The 16,458-nt window shown below is 47.1% G+C and overlaps 7 protein-coding genes across 7 annotated transcripts; 4 read left to right on the top strand and 3 right to left on the bottom strand.

Moving 5' to 3' along the window:
• Positions 1-1,721: 1,721 nt before the first annotated feature.
• TGAM01_v208877 (hypothetical protein) lies at positions 1,722-2,126 on the bottom strand (the record flags this gene model as incomplete). The annotated part of the gene is made up of 1 exon (XM_024550429.1): positions 1,722-2,126. The coding sequence occupies one exon, from the start codon at positions 2,124-2,126 to the stop codon at positions 1,722-1,724; it is 405 nt and encodes a 134-aa protein (XP_024404810.1).
• A 1,759-nt stretch (positions 2,127-3,885) lies between these two features.
• Positions 3,886-5,464, top strand: TGAM01_v208876 (methyltransferase domain-containing protein; the record flags this gene model as incomplete). The annotated part of the gene is made up of 5 exons (XM_018806978.2): positions 3,886-3,991; positions 4,182-4,568; positions 4,674-4,875; positions 4,945-5,190; positions 5,257-5,464. 5 exons carry the CDS (start codon positions 3,886-3,888, stop codon positions 5,462-5,464), a joined length of 1,149 nt encoding a protein of 382 aa, XP_018659868.2.
• Positions 5,465-5,886: 422 nt separating this feature from the next.
• Positions 5,887-8,028, bottom strand: TGAM01_v208875 (hypothetical protein; the record flags this gene model as incomplete). Its single annotated transcript, XM_018806979.1, has 1 exon — positions 5,887-8,028. The coding sequence occupies one exon, from the start codon at positions 8,026-8,028 to the stop codon at positions 5,887-5,889; it is 2,142 nt and encodes a 713-aa protein (XP_018659869.1).
• A 2,036-nt stretch (positions 8,029-10,064) lies between these two features.
• TGAM01_v208874 (glucose N-acetyltransferase) lies at positions 10,065-11,296 on the top strand (the record flags this gene model as incomplete). The annotated part of the gene is made up of 3 exons (XM_018806980.1): positions 10,065-10,358; positions 10,415-10,495; positions 10,550-11,296. The coding sequence occupies 3 exons, from the start codon at positions 10,065-10,067 to the stop codon at positions 11,294-11,296; spliced, it is 1,122 nt and encodes a 373-aa protein (XP_018659870.1).
• Positions 11,297-11,706: 410 nt separating this feature from the next.
• TGAM01_v208873 (hypothetical protein) lies at positions 11,707-12,991 on the top strand (the record flags this gene model as incomplete). The annotated part of the gene is made up of 2 exons (XM_018806981.1): positions 11,707-12,056; positions 12,124-12,991. 2 exons carry the CDS (start codon positions 11,707-11,709, stop codon positions 12,989-12,991), a joined length of 1,218 nt encoding a protein of 405 aa, XP_018659871.1.
• A 1,239-nt stretch (positions 12,992-14,230) lies between these two features.
• TGAM01_v208872 (hypothetical protein) lies at positions 14,231-14,587 on the top strand (the record flags this gene model as incomplete). Its single annotated transcript, XM_018806982.1, has 2 exons — positions 14,231-14,345; positions 14,406-14,587. 2 exons carry the CDS (start codon positions 14,231-14,233, stop codon positions 14,585-14,587), a joined length of 297 nt encoding a protein of 98 aa, XP_018659872.1.
• Positions 14,588-14,850: 263 nt separating this feature from the next.
• TGAM01_v208871 (hypothetical protein) lies at positions 14,851-15,906 on the bottom strand (the record flags this gene model as incomplete). Its single annotated transcript, XM_018806983.1, has 1 exon — positions 14,851-15,906. The coding sequence occupies one exon, from the start codon at positions 15,904-15,906 to the stop codon at positions 14,851-14,853; it is 1,056 nt and encodes a 351-aa protein (XP_018659873.1).
• Positions 15,907-16,458: the final 552 nt, after the last annotated feature.

Genomic DNA, 16,458 nt, shown 5'->3' with positions numbered 1-16,458 from the left:
CACAAGTGGATGCCCAATCATTTGCTCCTCCCCCAGGGTCTCTCAGATGAGCAAACTGGGTCTGTCACCTTTTTGCTCATTATCTTCTTAATGAGCTTGTCATGTTTTTGGCGTCTGCGATGGTAATCCAAGCAGGGCGTCGCCCGCAACGCCTAATCAATGCCCCCGTGATTTGGACATGACGGCGGCGATTGGCATGGTGGGCCGGCCGACCAGAAGCTGCTGAACGCTGGTGGGGAACTGTTGTGGAGGCGTTGCTGGCTCCATTTTCATCTCATTCAAGCAGTATCCGAGCCGAGGTCGTGACCCTTGATCATCGGGTGGCTGTGGTTGCCGCATAGGCCTTGTCGAGGCTTAGTAGATATTAGCAGTTGGCATGAACTTTGCGGATACAAGCCATTAAACTGTTGGCGGGGAATAATCTGTCTCGGCATCGATTTGCGATAGATACTACCCGTAGATGTAATTTTCCGTCGGGATGCCGATGGTGTCAGAGGTTCTCAGCAGCTCTTTACAGCTTCGCCATTCAATGACAACTCAAGGCTCTACTAGTAGTGCTCGCAGTAGCCAAGGTTACAGTTCATAGTTGCACGGTGACGACTGTATACTGAAATGAACATTTTGTTTCCCATGGTCATACCCCCTTTTACAAAACCGTTTTGCTGTGCAACCAAGTGCTTCTACCAACAACGAGAGGGCAAGTTGGTGCGATCAATAGGCTACGTGGCTTGCCAACTGAGACCGTCTTCCACGCAACCTCAAAAAATTAATCGTGACGCTTGGACGCTGCTGCTGCTTGGTGGCAACGACAGCCACTTCACGATAAGTCATGTTGGGGGCCACGGCAGAGATCTCAGCCGTATGCACGCGGATAGCGCCCCTGGCAACAACAACATGGCAGAATTCGCGGTTAGTCTGTGCTACCAGACCTCAATGATGCTGGATGTTCTCATTTAAACCTCCATCTGCAAATATTCACTAACAGCTTAATGGAAGCCTAACAATATCCACCTTCATTCAATACTAGCACCAACACAGCGCACAGATGCTCAATCGTATCGGGAATCGTGCTTGGAGGCTCTTCCAAAAGGAGCTGCGTCAATTTGCGCTACAGACAAAAGCAAAGTGCGCTCCATGCCCGTGCAAAGAGGCACAGCCGGTGTGCATGCATGCTGTTTAAAGGGAGCCAATAACGCCGTCATATGTGCTGGCTTTTAGGATACATCATTTATCAACTTGAATGCAGCTTCCTAGGCCTATGACTTGGATGCCATCCGTCTCAGTTTCAGCTGCTCTCGAAAGCTCATTGATAGGGCATCGTCACTGAATGACACGGGACAATATGTAAGGGAGCAAGTCGGATATATGGAACTACTTGTACTTCACACTCGTTCTAGCAGACCTGACTTGTAGAATGTCTTGTGTGACAACGCGGAATAGGCCAGTGATAAATTAGCGCCATGCCTAACCAGAAGCTCGTTAATTGCATTACTGCCAACGCATGGTCGTCACAAGCTCCTGACAATTGCGTCCGAATATCGTAGGGATACAGTGACATGTATGAAGCTGAGGAGCTTGTACTACCCGATCCCGAGTATCACTTGAGCGCTTTGGTATACTTTGCCTTCCTTGGGCGTGTACGGAGCCAGCATATTCCATCATGAGAGCTCAACCCGTAACTAGTGGCACTTCAATTCTCCACCATTGGCCGATATAAATACTTATAGAATACATATATACAGATGGTACTTACAGACAAATAAACGCCGCACATATCCAATATGCTTGCGTTTGCAAATACCGCTCAGCGGTGTAATATACTGCTGAGAGGTATAGGCTGCGCTTGCAATGCGGTGCCCTTGACCAGCAGAAGAAAAGGAAAAGAAAGATACAATGATCTCGACTGCTGCTTGCCAATCAACTTCATCCAAAGAATGCAATCTTAGGCACGAGAAGCTTTCGAGACCAACGTCGTCCAACAAGCCGGTAAATCCAAGGCTACACAAGGGTGGACTGTCTCGGCTATACCGCTGGGATAACCCAAGAACCTGTTCGAGCGTGCAAATCGAAAATCCGAGGTGGAGTAGAAGATGTTGTTGGAATGCCTCCTGGCCAACATCAGCCATGCTCACTGTTCACAATGAGGTGTTTGCGGCAGATTTTGACGTAGTAGGTAATGGATTGATGCTAACGAAAAAGAGGTGGGCCAACCAAGTCAGATTTTGGAAAATAGTTGGGGTTCTAGTGGAAAGCTTTTCTCACAGTCAGGTTCAGGCTTCAATTGATGTTTAATTGATATTGTTCATGGCCAGTCTAGTTGGTGGCGAAGTGGATTGATGGTCAGCATTCCAATGTGAAGCTGATTGGGATAACAGCGAAAAACGTAGAGAAAGAGAAGAACGAGAGAAGAAGAAAAGAAGGGATTATTGGTCCTTGACAAAGCCGAATAAATGTTCTCGGTAAGCATATTGCGGAGAAGCGCGCTACTCCGCATCTTTCACTTCACTACTTGAACCTTGGATTATACTCCCATCGTAGTGATAGACATCAAAGATGCGCCCAGCGTTCCTATTTTACACGTCGAAGATAAAACTAAGCCTACCGTGCGGCACTCATCAACTTGCTATTAGGAATTATCTACCTTCGATCAGATGTCAAAAATTATGCTGGTAGCATGCCATCCAGGGTAGCTGGGAAGTTGGCGCTATATTGAAAACATGGGGTAAGTATAAAATAAGCACGGCGACTATGACGGCTCGAATAGTCCAAATCATGTACATGGATGGAATAGTCTATCCGAAATCTAATTTCGCTTATGAATCCGATTGCCTTCATCCACTGCAAATTGCTGCATTTGCCGCTTTCTACTGTAAACATGTACTGCGAGTTATATGGGTGTGTCAATTACACCACAACGTTGCGCATCATTGCCAACATCTTCGAGTAACAAATGAACTAATATAGATAGGGCCATAGAGTATTCATTATAGTATAGATACGCAAGGGAATATCCCCTTTCCAGAGCCCGGTCTGCTTGCCAATACTTCCTACTAGCAGCATACAAACTGAGTACCTATAATAAGCGAGATGCAAACACCACCCCTTCGGGACGCTAGGAGCCGTGGCATATCCTGTTGGTTGCATGCGTCAGATTCGGAAAAGCAATCCCGAGTAAGCTGCGATTCATTGATTGATTGATTCTCACTCTAGCTGCAATCCGCTCAAATGCAATCTGGCATTCCCCGGAGGAGCCCGTCGTAGGCAGGCCATTGTGAGTTGAACCTATCTGATCCATCTCCGCACTTTGTGTACTGTATAGTGCACGCAGCAGCGTAGCAATCAATGAGCTGGCGCCCGCCATACCACCTCATATGCATGCAATACGCATGGGATATGCAGGGTTGGCCAGCTCAAGCCCAATAAGATGGTCCAAAGCCCTGGGCAAAGGCTGTAGCCCTGGTCTCAGCTCTGGGAGGACCAGGCCCTCCTCCTCCTCTCTTCTTTTTCCCTTTCATACATCCATCACTCCCTCTTGTGGCCCTCAAGCCACCAACTCGAGACTCCATCAGCAGCTTCGTTTTCGTTGCCATCACCGGGAACCGACTTCGGCTTCTTGGACCCGGCGGCCATATCCGGCGTCCGCAAACGAGCCTCCGTTGGCACTGTGAATCTATCTGGCTAACATCGATCTTGAAAGGGCCTGTGCTTTTTCCCACAGCCAATTTCGCGATCGCCGCTGTCAAATTCCCCAGGCCCCGCTACTTACCTGTCACTTTCGCAGATCGCGTGATTGGCGTCGCTCTGGAGTCCTCGCTCTCCATCATTCTGGCTGCGCTGCGGGCGCACATTAAACGATTCTACGACGCCACTGTTGCTAGAGCGGCCATGGGCAGTCCGACAGGGAGCAAGAGATCCAGCCGAAGCGACTCTGAGGCCGGGGCTGCTCCCAGGTCAAGCCCCGTTCACAAATCAAGTCCGCCGGGACACTTAGGTGAGAGAGTCTCTTTTTTTATAGCGTAGCCGCTTGTTTTGAAGTCATCGGCTGGATGAGTGCGCCGGCTCGGCGTTTATGCGTCGTCTGTTCCTATTTGACGCTGTGAAACCTTCTGCGGGGGATTCCTCGCCCATCGTATTCGTACTGTGGTTGGGGTGACTGAGTGATTGACAAAAAGGCCTGTTAGACGATCAGAGACACCTGGACGAGGAGCTGACGGCTGAGAATCTGGGCCTCTTACATGGGGATGCCGTCATCGAGCCTGGTGGCAGCGACGAGGATGGCGAGTTCTCGCCCAGTGAATTCGATGCCGAATCACTCAGCAACGTTTCAGATTCCACTTCGCTGAATTCCAGCATCCTGCAGCATAGTTTTGTGAATGGTCGACGATACCATCGCTATCGACATGGCAGATATCCGATCCCGAATGATGATACCGAGCAGAATCGGGAGGATATGCTGCATACGATGATGTTGGAGGCGACAGACGGCAAGCTGTATTATGCTCCAATCGGGGATCATATCCAGAAGATTATCGACTTGGGCACTGGGACGGGCTTATGGGCAATGGACAGTAAGTTTTACTGAAACATGTATCGCTGTCTGCTCTTGACTATGTCGCCACGGATTGGAGCAACAGCATGATGCATTAAAAACAAATAGTGACTCCAGATGACAGTGGGGGACAAGTTTCGAGGCGCCGAAATCCTAGGAATCGATCTGAGTCCCATCCAGCCCCAATGGGTCCCTGCGAACGTCACATTCATCATCGACGATGTGGAGGCCGAGTGGCTCAATGGCGATAACTGGGACTTCGTTCACCTACGCAACATGATACCCGTTATGAAATCACCAGTTGATCTTCTCAAACAAGCATACGAGTAAGTAGTTTGCTCTTTTATGATAAAAAGAGATTTGCTGTGAAATAATGCTGATTATATGTATTTTAGCCATATGAAGCCCGGCGGTTGGGTCGAGCTACAAGACGTAGACGGAGATGTTCATTCCGACGATAATACAGTTCCGGATGACTGGCCGCTGAAGCGATTTACCGAGATTCTGCTTGAGGGATTCGCAAAGTTTGGCACGAATGCTCATGCAGCTGTTTTTGGAGGGCAGTACTTGGAAGAGGCAGGCTTTGTTAATATCCAGCACAACTATATCAAGCTGCCATACGGCACATGGCCAAAAGACAAGTGAGTTTACAACCTGTTTACTGCATTCTGTATATTAGCTTGGCCTAACGAATTACTCTCTTCTAGGGTCATGCGCCTAGTTGGCATGTACTACCGCATCGCCTGCGAGGAATTCTTCCCCGCCGTCGGCGCCATCCATTTCCCCATGCTCGGATGGGAAAAGGACGAAATGGAAATCTTCTTCATGCAGTGTCGCCAGGCTATGCGAGATCCCAAAGTCCACGCGTACGGCAAGATGCATTTTTGGAGCGGTCAAAAACCTCTTAATGCGTGATGCCGACTCGGCTCGATTGAATACGATATCATGGTGCGATTAGATTGACAGCGTCACTGCGGATACACAAGCATAGGGATACCCATAGAAATTATAGAGAAGCGAATTCATATGAGAGAGTGATGTTTTGTTTGGGTATCGTTTAGATTGGCCCTTTGGAATGAGCTTGTGTAGGGAAGGTTAGTATTGGGAGAGCGTTTATGGGTAATGTTAGACTATATAGTAAAATAATCATGCCGCGGAAAGCTTTGGGGCTTGGTAATGTTCTTTTTTCTTGCCAACCTATATTTGATACAGACATAGCTATACGACATGACTTAATGCAAAAATTAGTGGGACGCCATCTTGAAACAGACGGCAGTTCCCCCCTACTCTATTTTCATGAGAATATGGCTCCCATATACATGTAACCGCAAAGCGCTTTACCGTCGTCCCTTCTTATTCTTCTTCCCACTTGGTCTATCCTCCTCCTCTCCGCCAACAGCCATCTTCCTCTTCTTCCTACCCTCCTCCAGCAGCTTCTTCATCCCCTCAGTAGCCTTGAACTTGGGGTTCGAAGGATCAATAGCAAACTCATGGCTGTCAAACACAGCCTTGAAACGATCGTCCTTGACGTCCATCTTGAAGTCTTCCTGCAGTCCCACCTCCACCTTGGTCTTCTTCTGATACTTCTTCTTCTTGCCCTTCTGCTTCTCCGCCTTCACAATCTCATTCATGTCGAAGTGATCGAGATGATCCACCTGGTTTTCCTGTGCGTCTTCAGCCATGACCTTGGTGAGATGGGCCTTTTCTTCGGCGTCGCGCGCTTCGGCAGCTTCACGAGCCTTGCGCTTCTTCAAGCGCTCTTCCTTGCGAATAGAGGTCTTGGATGCAGGCGCGGGGTCGTCGGTGGTGAAGAAGGGGTCGTTGAAGCCAAGATCTTCATCGTCATCCTCGTCGTCGCCCTGAGCAATTTGGACGCCACCATCATCGTCGTCCTCATCATCCTCATCAAGAGCCTCGCGCTTGGCCTTGGCGGCTTGTCGCTTCTTCTCTTTCCTCTCTCGCTCTTTGCGGGCGTACTTTTCGATTGTTGTTTCTTCTTTCTCATCCTTTTTAGTCTTCTCACCTGATAGAGCTGGCGTGAAGGTAACTTCCATCCCGCCGACGGGGCCATCATTGGACTTTTTGGACTCTGGCTCAGATGCAAGACCGAGAGCTTCGCGCATCTTTTGTCGAGCCAGCTCCTTTTTGGTCAACTTGGGCTCACCATCAGCGGGCTCGGTGATACCATCGGCATCATCTTCATCCTCCTCGCTATCGCTGTCTCCAGCGAGATAAGCTTTCAAATCTTGCTCGTCAATCTCGGCTCGGCTCCCTTTGAACGCTCTCTTGATGGATTCTTTGCGGTTCATGTCCTCGGGTCGCGTGTCCCAAGTGAGCTTTACCTTTGAGCTTTGCAGCGCATTGGTGACAAACTCAATGGGCTTATACGACTCGGGGACCTTGTCGCATTGATCTCTGGGTTCATCGTCAAATGTGACATCGTCTGGAACAAATCGTAGGTCGATGAAGTTGGAAGAAGACTGATACTCGGTTCCATCGGTTGCCTCGTAGATGGCTTGTGCAGCGCTTTTACTTGAGCAAGTCATGACAGCATAGTAGTATCGTAACCTGTCAAGCTGATATGCTCTCAAAGCATCACTATCGAAATCTTGATCGTCACCCTCTTGGAGCAGCTGCTTCTTGATTGCAGCCTCTTCGGCCTCGCTGTCAGACGCACTTTCGTCCTCTACTTCTTCCTTTTTCTTCCCCTTCTTGAAGATTTCCCTGGCCGGTCCCTCGAGCTCTTCTCTTTGCATGCGCTCCTTTCCAAATTCACTTGGGTATATTGATACGTTTAGAACTTTGCCGCTCTCGTTGGCGGGAATGAAGCTGGTGAACAAAGCCATCAGATCGGTTGATTTGACGTGGTCCCAGTCGAGGTTGACAATGGCTATCCGGTTCGTGACATCGCCGGTTTCGACTTCCTCTCGTTCTAATCGCTGCATATCGCCACCAGTAGCAAGATCCAGCTCTTCATCGGACTCTTCATCGGAGTCTGAGTCCTCTTCAGAAGATGAAAAACCTCCCTCTCGAGCAGGATCATATCTGCGAGGTCTCCCCGCAGCTTGCAGCTCTCTTTGCACAACGTCATCATCTTCAACTTCAATATCCTCTTCCTCGTCCTCTTCGCTATCATCTTCGTTGTCTTCGTCGTCTTTCTTTGACTTGTCAGCTTCTTCTTCGTCAGAGCTGCCTTCCTTCTCCTTCTCCTCATCGTCATCCAGCTGATAAAGTCTCTGCAGGGCCTTCTTCTTGGCGTCGGATTTGATTTTTCGTCCGTATTTATCTACTCGCGCAGTGGCCGTGAAGTCATTGTCCTTGAGCATGCCCGCAAATCGCTTGTCGACGGTCGTCTTCATGTGCTTTCTCGACGGCAGCCGGAATCGAGGATCAGTCTGGAAGCTGGCGAATCGCTCGTCAGCGATTTTCGCCTGAGGAGCTGCGCCTCCATTTTTCTTTTTGTCTTTTCGCTTGTCCATATTGGCGGTGTTGGCGCTGTGTATAAGATGATTACTTCTCTGAATCGCAGTTGAAGTACTGGTGATGCCTATCGCAACTTTTTCTTGAATTGAAACTTTTTGGCAGGGATATGGTTATCAGCTTATCGCATTTAGACCAATCAAGTCGCGTTAACCCAATTTGGCTTTACCAAAGAAAAATGGGGCATGGCCACCAATGCTAAACAGTCATTGGGCAGGGCACATTTTCTTCAAAGAAGAAGCAAACAAATCAACTCAATTGGTAGAGTACCTAAAGATGTATAGATTCAAAGTTGTTTTCGCTTGTGATAGCTATATAATATTAATTGATAGATCTTTAATGAGAGCGTCTAATATTTTTCATTTCTGTATTCAGCGAGATGCAATTCTTAGACGTCTGAGTAGCGGGCTGTTTCAGTCAACAACTGTCAGGGGCTCAAGATCAACTCGTTCTCTATGCTCAGCACCACCAACGCAGAAACAAAACGCACTTCAGAAAAAATTCGGAACTGCTCCGAAAGCAGAAACCCAAACTATGGACTTCGGACCTCCTCTTTGAAAGGAGTACGCGCGCGGCCTTATATGGGCGGCCGAACTACTTGTATGTGCGCTAAACGACTTACACGTTTAGGCGAGTTTCTACGGCGCCCCACCAACGTCGCGTAGACTCGATGCCAATGGAAGACTGTTTTGTCTTTTCAGCCTCTTTAAAATAAACATAACAATAGAAATGAAATAAACTTTCCCCCGTATTTGGCTTTGTCAGCCAATGATAGTATGTTCTACTGCTTCTTAGATGCTGAAACTCAAACAGACCCCATCTCCATATCCCCCTTGTTGCAAGAAAAAGCCAAGTGCAAGACACACAGAAACAGCGTCAAACGAGGCAAAAACCCAACAACTAGGTGTAAGTTGAGCCTTGCAAAATAGAAACAAAGCTTTTCTACCCAACATGGCATGTCTGTTGTAGCATTCTAGACAGCCCCTGCACATAACCCCCAAGAGCCCCAGAATCAATGCCAAGGGCTACGTAATGCATCCCTGCTTAGGCAGTATGCTAAATTCTCCCGCGGCCAAGCTTTGCGGGCAGGAGATTTCGGATCGAATCCTTTTAGGTCTAGGTGTATACGTACGCAAATTCTCTGCTGCTTTAGCTGATGGGGCCAATGAAGGCATGACCTATTGGTCCGTTCATTGAATTCAGCTTCCAATTGGTGGGAGTCCGCAACAATATGCGCCCTGCTTGTTGCGGGCATGGAAAATATTCTCACAGCGGGCTGGGCCTGCGTCCCATGATAAAATCCGTGACTATATCCATCTGAAACATCACAGCCTCATATGCAAGGTCTAATAGCATCCAATTGCAAGGAAAGGTAGTGTATGAATGACATGCGTGTCTAATAATCATGAGAGGAGATGCAAGTTCTTTGTATAACTGACAAGCTGTATTGAGAGTAAATTATGGGTAGTGGCGAGGATTAACATAGAAGAACAACTTTGAAAATTCTCAGCTAACCTGTGTAACAAAGAATAGATCATAGCAAACAAAATTAAATGATAGTCTACCAGTAGAGAATAGAGCAAACAACAAAACATGTTGAGTGCAAAATCTCCCAATACCCATCAACTTTGGGTCATATTTGGCCGAAAACGTTGCGTCAGATCATCACCAGAGGTGCCCCTTTTGAAAACTTCACTCCTTTGAAAGAGGGGACAAAGATTCTGAAGACATGCTGGCATTGGCTGGAGCATTTTTTGAAGCCTCGTATCAATTAGCGCCAATGCAGCGTATCCCCTTCTATTACCAATTCCTGTCATAAAGAGCGTGTTGTACGCGTCATCACCATGAAGAGATTGTAAGCTAAAAATAGACTGGGCATAGAGCTGAGCAGCCTCGTGCTTCCGAATATGACAACTAGTCACGGAGTAAGTGACTCTATTATTCTGTTGACGATGTTTTCCTCTTGAAAAGAATTGTCTGCGTTCTTTATTACAACTATCTTTGTTAAACGATCGGTATACTACATGCTACGACTATGTTAGTCTCCTTGCGAAGAGTTGCGCTTGTTACGTACGCCGTTATTATTCTTATTGTTATTACAACATACGAAGTTTTCTGGGAAAAGCGTGGTGCTTTCCCTACCAGCTTTCTAAATGCTTTCAGTAACTCGACCTTCCACAGTGACTCTCCGGGTATAAAATCGCCTGTATCCGTTGTACCGGCCACAGACTCTCCATTACCTTCGACAACGGATTTGACAACGGAGCAGAAGGCCTCACGATTTGCCTACGCACAATACGCTACTAATTTAGACTATCTATGCAATACCGTGTGTACCTGCGTCAGCGTAAATTGCAATGCCAAGAACTAAAAATTGGGTCATAGGTTATCAACTTCAATCGCCTGAAGGGGTACGGTATCCAGCATGACATGGTCCTTATCTATCCGCAAACTTGGGATGATGAGGTAGGGTATCTATGGTGAAGAGTTAAACTTGGCTGCTAACTAGTCATCATTTAGAAAGCAAAAAGTCGAGAAGCCAAGGCTATTCGAAGCCTTCGATCCAGCCATCCCGATATCGTTCTTCGTCCCTTTAATGTCCTCTCTACAGAAAAGGGAGACTCGACTTGGCGCGATAGCCTCACTAAATTCCACGCCTTTGCTTTAACTGATTATACCAGAGTCCTGGCATTTGATTCAGACTCTCTCGTTCTCAACAATATGGACTCTCTCTTTCTTGCCCCTGATTCGCCTGTCGCCTTACCGCGCGCGTATTGGCTTACAGAAAGGCATAACGGAACTGTAACGCAGATCCTAGGATCGCACCTCATGCTAATCGAGCCTAATACTCACCTGTACGAGAAAATTGTTGGCGAGGCTACGCGGAGTGGCGAGTTCGATATGGAAGTAATGAATGAGCTGTTCAAAGACTCTGCCATGATACTTCCCCATCGACGCATAGCTCTGCTAACAGGCGAGTTCCGAGCAAAAGAGCATCGCAAATACCTCGCCCCTGATGAAGATGAAGAATGGAATCCGATTAATGAACTAAAGATGGCCTTTCTCGTGCACTTTAGTGACTGGCCCTTACCAAAGCCATGGAAGTCCCACTCCGAGGCGCAATGGGAGGCAGCGTTGCCTGAATGTCTGGACAACGACAAAGGCATGCCGGGTCTACCGCGATGTGCCGACCGGGTGGTATGGACCGGAGTATATTCAGACTACGACCGCGATAAAGCAGCATACTGTCAGATTCTCGGCGTATAAATGCTTACGGTCGAATAAGATTAAGCAGAGCATGGGTTCTAGCCACAGGGCTAATTAGATATAATTGCATGTCCTCTTGTATATCGATGACAGTTAAGTACATATTAATGTTAAAACTAATTGAATTCTCTTCAGTACTTTCAAGTTCTTTTATTAAAACATGGTGTGTAGTCACCAATAACAGTTGAATAGATTCTCAAAGTTTAGCCCAAAAAGGCATTGTCTATTTTTAGAGTCGTGGATTTATTGATTACCTATGTACCTTACTTGTCGTCGCTTAAGCCGTTTCAGGCCGCTAATGTAAGCAGCCGGCGACAAATTAATCATACCTTTCCTGCGTGAATTCGGCAAGGTGAATGAACGTGAACCTTCACATCCCGTTTTGCCAATAACAGAGCTATACAGACGCCATGGGCTCTTGGGATAGCTATTGTGCCATATGTGGTGGACCGTTTGATAGATTGACTGTGGCGCAAAAGCCACGCAGCGAGCGATTCCTTCGCCGTCACGGTCTTAGCCAATCGCAGTCGTCCAGCTCAGCGCAAGCAAATCACTCTACGGAAGACGGCAATGAAGATACAACAGCCGAGACAAGCGATGATGAGGCGGCTGGTGAAGCACCCCTTGGAACGATGACACAGGAGGATGCGAGGGAAGATGGCTCATACGACTGCGATGTTGTAACCTCAAGAGAGGTTGCCTGGGTGAGAGATCTTCACATCTTAATGACCAATGAGAATCTAGACACAGGAGAAAGGGTGTAAGTAGAAGCGCAAATGTCTACCCATCTTAATCTCTGAATCTCCAAGAAAGGCTGACCTTTGCAGTGCCTGTGTTTCAGGCGTCGGCGAATTCCACGATAACACCCAGGCCAGCGTCGATGACGGCGACGACCCCAACTGGGACCCAGAGGCTGAGATAGTCCTCTATGACGGTAGCTTTCCGTTCCACTGGCCCTGTTATGAGATTCTCGGCACGGTTCTCGAGGGCAAAGCTGGAATCGCTGGCTTGAACAAATTGAATCTCTATAACACTATGTTGCATGCCAGCGGTGTGTGTTGTAGTCGCCTAGAAAGTCTCGATTACGGCGACCCTGGCCCACATAATGAACAGTGGTGGGCATATGAACCGGGGACAGAATTTCTCGTCGTTCATCCAACGATTTCACTGGAGAAAACTACTGCATTGATACGAGAGCGATGGATGAGGAGTACTCAAGTGGTGAGTCCTTCTGATCGCGTGCGTCGCATCAGTGCAGATAGTTTTCAGAAACTCCCGCTGGAGTTGTTGCTCAAGACATGCAACATGTTGGGTCCCCAATCTCTATACCAACTGGCCTTGGCATCACCGACCGTCGATGCTTTGTTGGGAGACAAGCCGTTCTGGGGACAGTATCTCTCAATTCATATGCCCTGGAGCTATGAGCTACTGTCATTACTCGATGACGAGTCGCAAACCTCTTTCCAGAATGCAGACTTCAAGTCTCTCGTCCGGTGGGTGGACCAAGAGTCGACCCCACGACATTGGATGCGCGGTCCATTTATGAGCATTGCCAATCGTCGACGCATATGGCACGTCTGCGAACAGTTGAAGCCAGTCTATTCGGGCCGTGATGCACGATTTCCGTTGACGGTATTCCAGAAAAGACGAGTTAATCTGAGAAGGGCGCGAATGGGCATGCCTCTTCTGCCATGATGAAGAAACGCGCAATCTTTCCGATGAAAGATGTAGGCAGTAGGTCAAGGTCAATTAGTGGATCATAGTCACACAATGTATTTTTCTTCTATCCATCGCCCTGTCATAATATCCATCTATTCTAGTCAATGTGTGTAGCTCACGACTAGCGAGAGACGCAAATGTAATCAACTGCCTTTATGTGAATACGTATTACGTCTTGTTATCCCTTTGTGACATGATCGGCACGAGGTTTGGATCCAATCATCACCAATAAGATGAACGATATGCAAGAAGATCAAATGAGGAGGCGGATACTGCGTTGTGATGTCTCACAAGCACCCGTGCGTGTTGCACTAGTACCACTACAATCATCCCACGTCTCGCTGCTATTACAGAGTACCCATGATTTCAAGTAGCACTGCCGAATCATCAATGGCCACCTGTAGCGGTAAGACAAAAGGTTCTGTATGTTCGTCTTGACTCCTGTATGTTGTCGGCACTTTCATGTAAGGAGCCGTTTCAGCCACCAGGATTCAAGACATCAGACTGTGTCTGGCTGACCTCGCATTAGTCTTGTCTGTAAAACATACCTTGAGGTCCAACCCAAAAAAGAAAAGAAACAGAAAAAAGAAAAGATAGCCACAAATTTGGCAATTATGAAATATCGAACATCGTGAGTCTATATCCCCAATCTGTAAAGCTGGCGTTGAGTTGCCAAGTAGCAAGTCACCACTCACAATAGGCGATCTTTTACTTTTCTTTTTTTCCTTCTTTATTCCTTTTTTTTTTTTTTTTGGGTCCATGAAAAAGCCTTTGAAATAAGCATAAGCCGATCTTCCGGTGGATCGACGGATGGAATGGCCGAAGATCCTATGAATCCTTCTACTGACGGCTGCATCTCCGAAACTCAAGGTGGGATCTATATTGGCTGAGACATGTGGGGTTAAATGAAGCGATGACTTGATGGCTGACTGGATGACCGGAGTCTCGATCGGTTGGAAAGATTCACATTACCAAAATTTTGAGAATCATTAGGATTAGACATTTCGTTTCCCCCTTTTATGTAATGCATGTGTTACAACCATCAGGCCGAAACATGTCTGGGTCGATGCCTGTGGAATTGAAATATATAAAGCAGCCAATCTCCCAGGAAAATGAAAGAAATCATCAGCACAAATCCAGTCCATTCTTCCTTCACTGATATTCCAACTCCAATTTTCTACTTTTTTTTTTACAAGATTCATCAAGTTATTCACCATGGTGCGACTTACGATTCTCCCTCTTGCGATTCTCGCCGGCCTTTCTTCTTTCGCTGCTGCGAATAACTGCAAGGTCAACCTCAAATATTGCGGAGCTACTCTCCTACGTATTGGTGTGTAACTACAAAGGTGATAACTCTTAAGCTAAATATTCTTTACTAAAGAATGAATAGGAAATTATGATGAACAGATTCGTGAGGCACTTAGAGCCGCGCACCAGTCAACAAACGGTGACCATATTGAAAGGTCCCTGTTCTTTTGCTCTGGGGGTCCTAACGGGGAGATTGAATACCTTCAATTTTGTGGCAACCGATGTGTCGATGGCGGTGCGAACCACAACGACTACTGCTATTGATAAAGCTTTGTTTATTAAAGGCTCTCTCTTGGCGGCTCTGTACTTAACCGCAGCCACCCGTTCAACTACAAAACTATTTCTAGGTTTTAGTTACTTTATTGTGGCATGAGCAATCAGATCAAAGTTTGTTAACAGCTTCTCTTTTCATTTTAACTAACTGAAGCCAATCGCAAACAAACTATTCTGCAAGTTATCCAACTGTGTATGCATCTATCTATATCTCTGTATCTTATCTACGCTCATCAAACGAGACGCTGCCCGGCTCAGCAGGCAGACCCCTTAGAATTCGTTTTGACTGCAACGAGCTGTCCACCAATGACGGTATTTCCATTCACCGGGGTTTCCATCCCACCAGCAGTGACAACATAGAGGACATGCTTGTCATGTGGGCCTCTGCCAAACGCACAAGACGTTGGCTCTGCAATGGCAGTAGAATTAAGGTTACCAGCGATATAAACTTGAGTTTTGCCGTCAGCCGAAATCATCTCAATGGTGTTTCCACCTCCTGTGACCACAAATGCATTGCCGTCGCAATCAAAGGTAAAATCATCATATTGGTCCAGTGGCCCCTTGGTATTTGCAATTGTGGTGACGGGTCCTGCGGGCGTTCCATTCTCGTTGATAAGCACCTTGTTAAAAGTACCATTTCCAAAATTTGTAAAGTAAGCGAAATCGCCGCGGACATGGACACCATCGACACCAGAGGCTGAAAATGGAGGCGACGAGTAAAGCGCAGTGAAAGTATTGTTAATAGCGACCTCGTAATTTCCAGTCTTGATGTCCAGACTCCAGATAAGGCCTCCATTGACATCGCTTATAAGAAGTGTTTGGTCGCGTTCGGATAGCACTGTCAAGCCGTTGAGAAAATGAGCCGGTTTGACGTGTGCAATCTTCTTCACCACAGGCGGCGCGGAGAGTTTTGCTTGGCCATTTTCAGTGGTAATTTTAACACCTCGCAGATCAACGCTCCAAACCTTCCAAGTGCCGACGACTTGAACTGTGCTTGTGAATGAGTAATTGCCGGAGATGACAGCAAATACATCAGGCTGGTACTCTGCAATGCCCGCCAACCCAAGAGATTCATCAAAATCATGGAGGAGGATAGGTGTGTTTGGTCCGGCCACTGAAGGATCAAAGAGAAAAAGCTCCGATTTGCTTAGATCCGTCATGAGAATCTGGCCATTGCTTCGCACACCTATATTCTCAATATACGAGTTTTTAGGGAACTCATAGAGAGTGCGGACCGAGTCAAGAGATGGCGCTGTAGCTATGGAAGTGCCACAGAGAGCGAGTAAAGAGACCGCGAATCGTATGGCCATGGTGACAGTGACAAAAGTAAAAGAGTTTCAGGAGAGAGGATTTATGATTATTGCTACTTTCGCTGGTTTAGATACCAATAGAGTCTCACATAATTTATAATTCTTCAATACCCCCGTTGTTGGGGTATATTCAATCTACCCCAAGTCCGTTCGTGGAGGTTGGGGTCAAAATACTTGCAACTACTATTACTACTAATCAACTACCCAAAATTTGTCAGGATTCGCCAGGGGGCTTTTTGAAAGAACAGTATTAAAGGAAAGGGGTGCCGATCGCTGTGGGTTTATTTCTGTTAATGCGCTCGCGTCTCCGGCGGCGATAGCTTTCGGCTTTCGATATGCGCCTCATCGGAGCTGCCTTGCCCTGTGAGAAAAGGTGTAATACTATTGGTCCAAGCGTCTTCTGCATAGGTATGTTTCCTGTTTTCCATTGGAACATGACTATATGCTGCATGACACCAGAGAAGTATGCAGCATGTTGGTAGCTGCACTTGTAAGCAATGCGAATTCCTCTTCCGCTTTTAACTTGTAGATCAACTGTTCAGTCATGTACGT

The sequence above is a fragment of the Trichoderma gamsii genome (genome assembly GCF_001481775.2).
Source record: "Trichoderma gamsii strain T6085 chromosome Unknown Scaffold_40.2, whole genome shotgun sequence".
Classification (NCBI taxonomy): Eukaryota; Fungi; Ascomycota; class Sordariomycetes; order Hypocreales; family Hypocreaceae; genus Trichoderma; species Trichoderma gamsii.
Note: the sequence above shows the minus strand (reverse complement) of the source record. Positions and strands in the feature narration are given on the sequence as shown.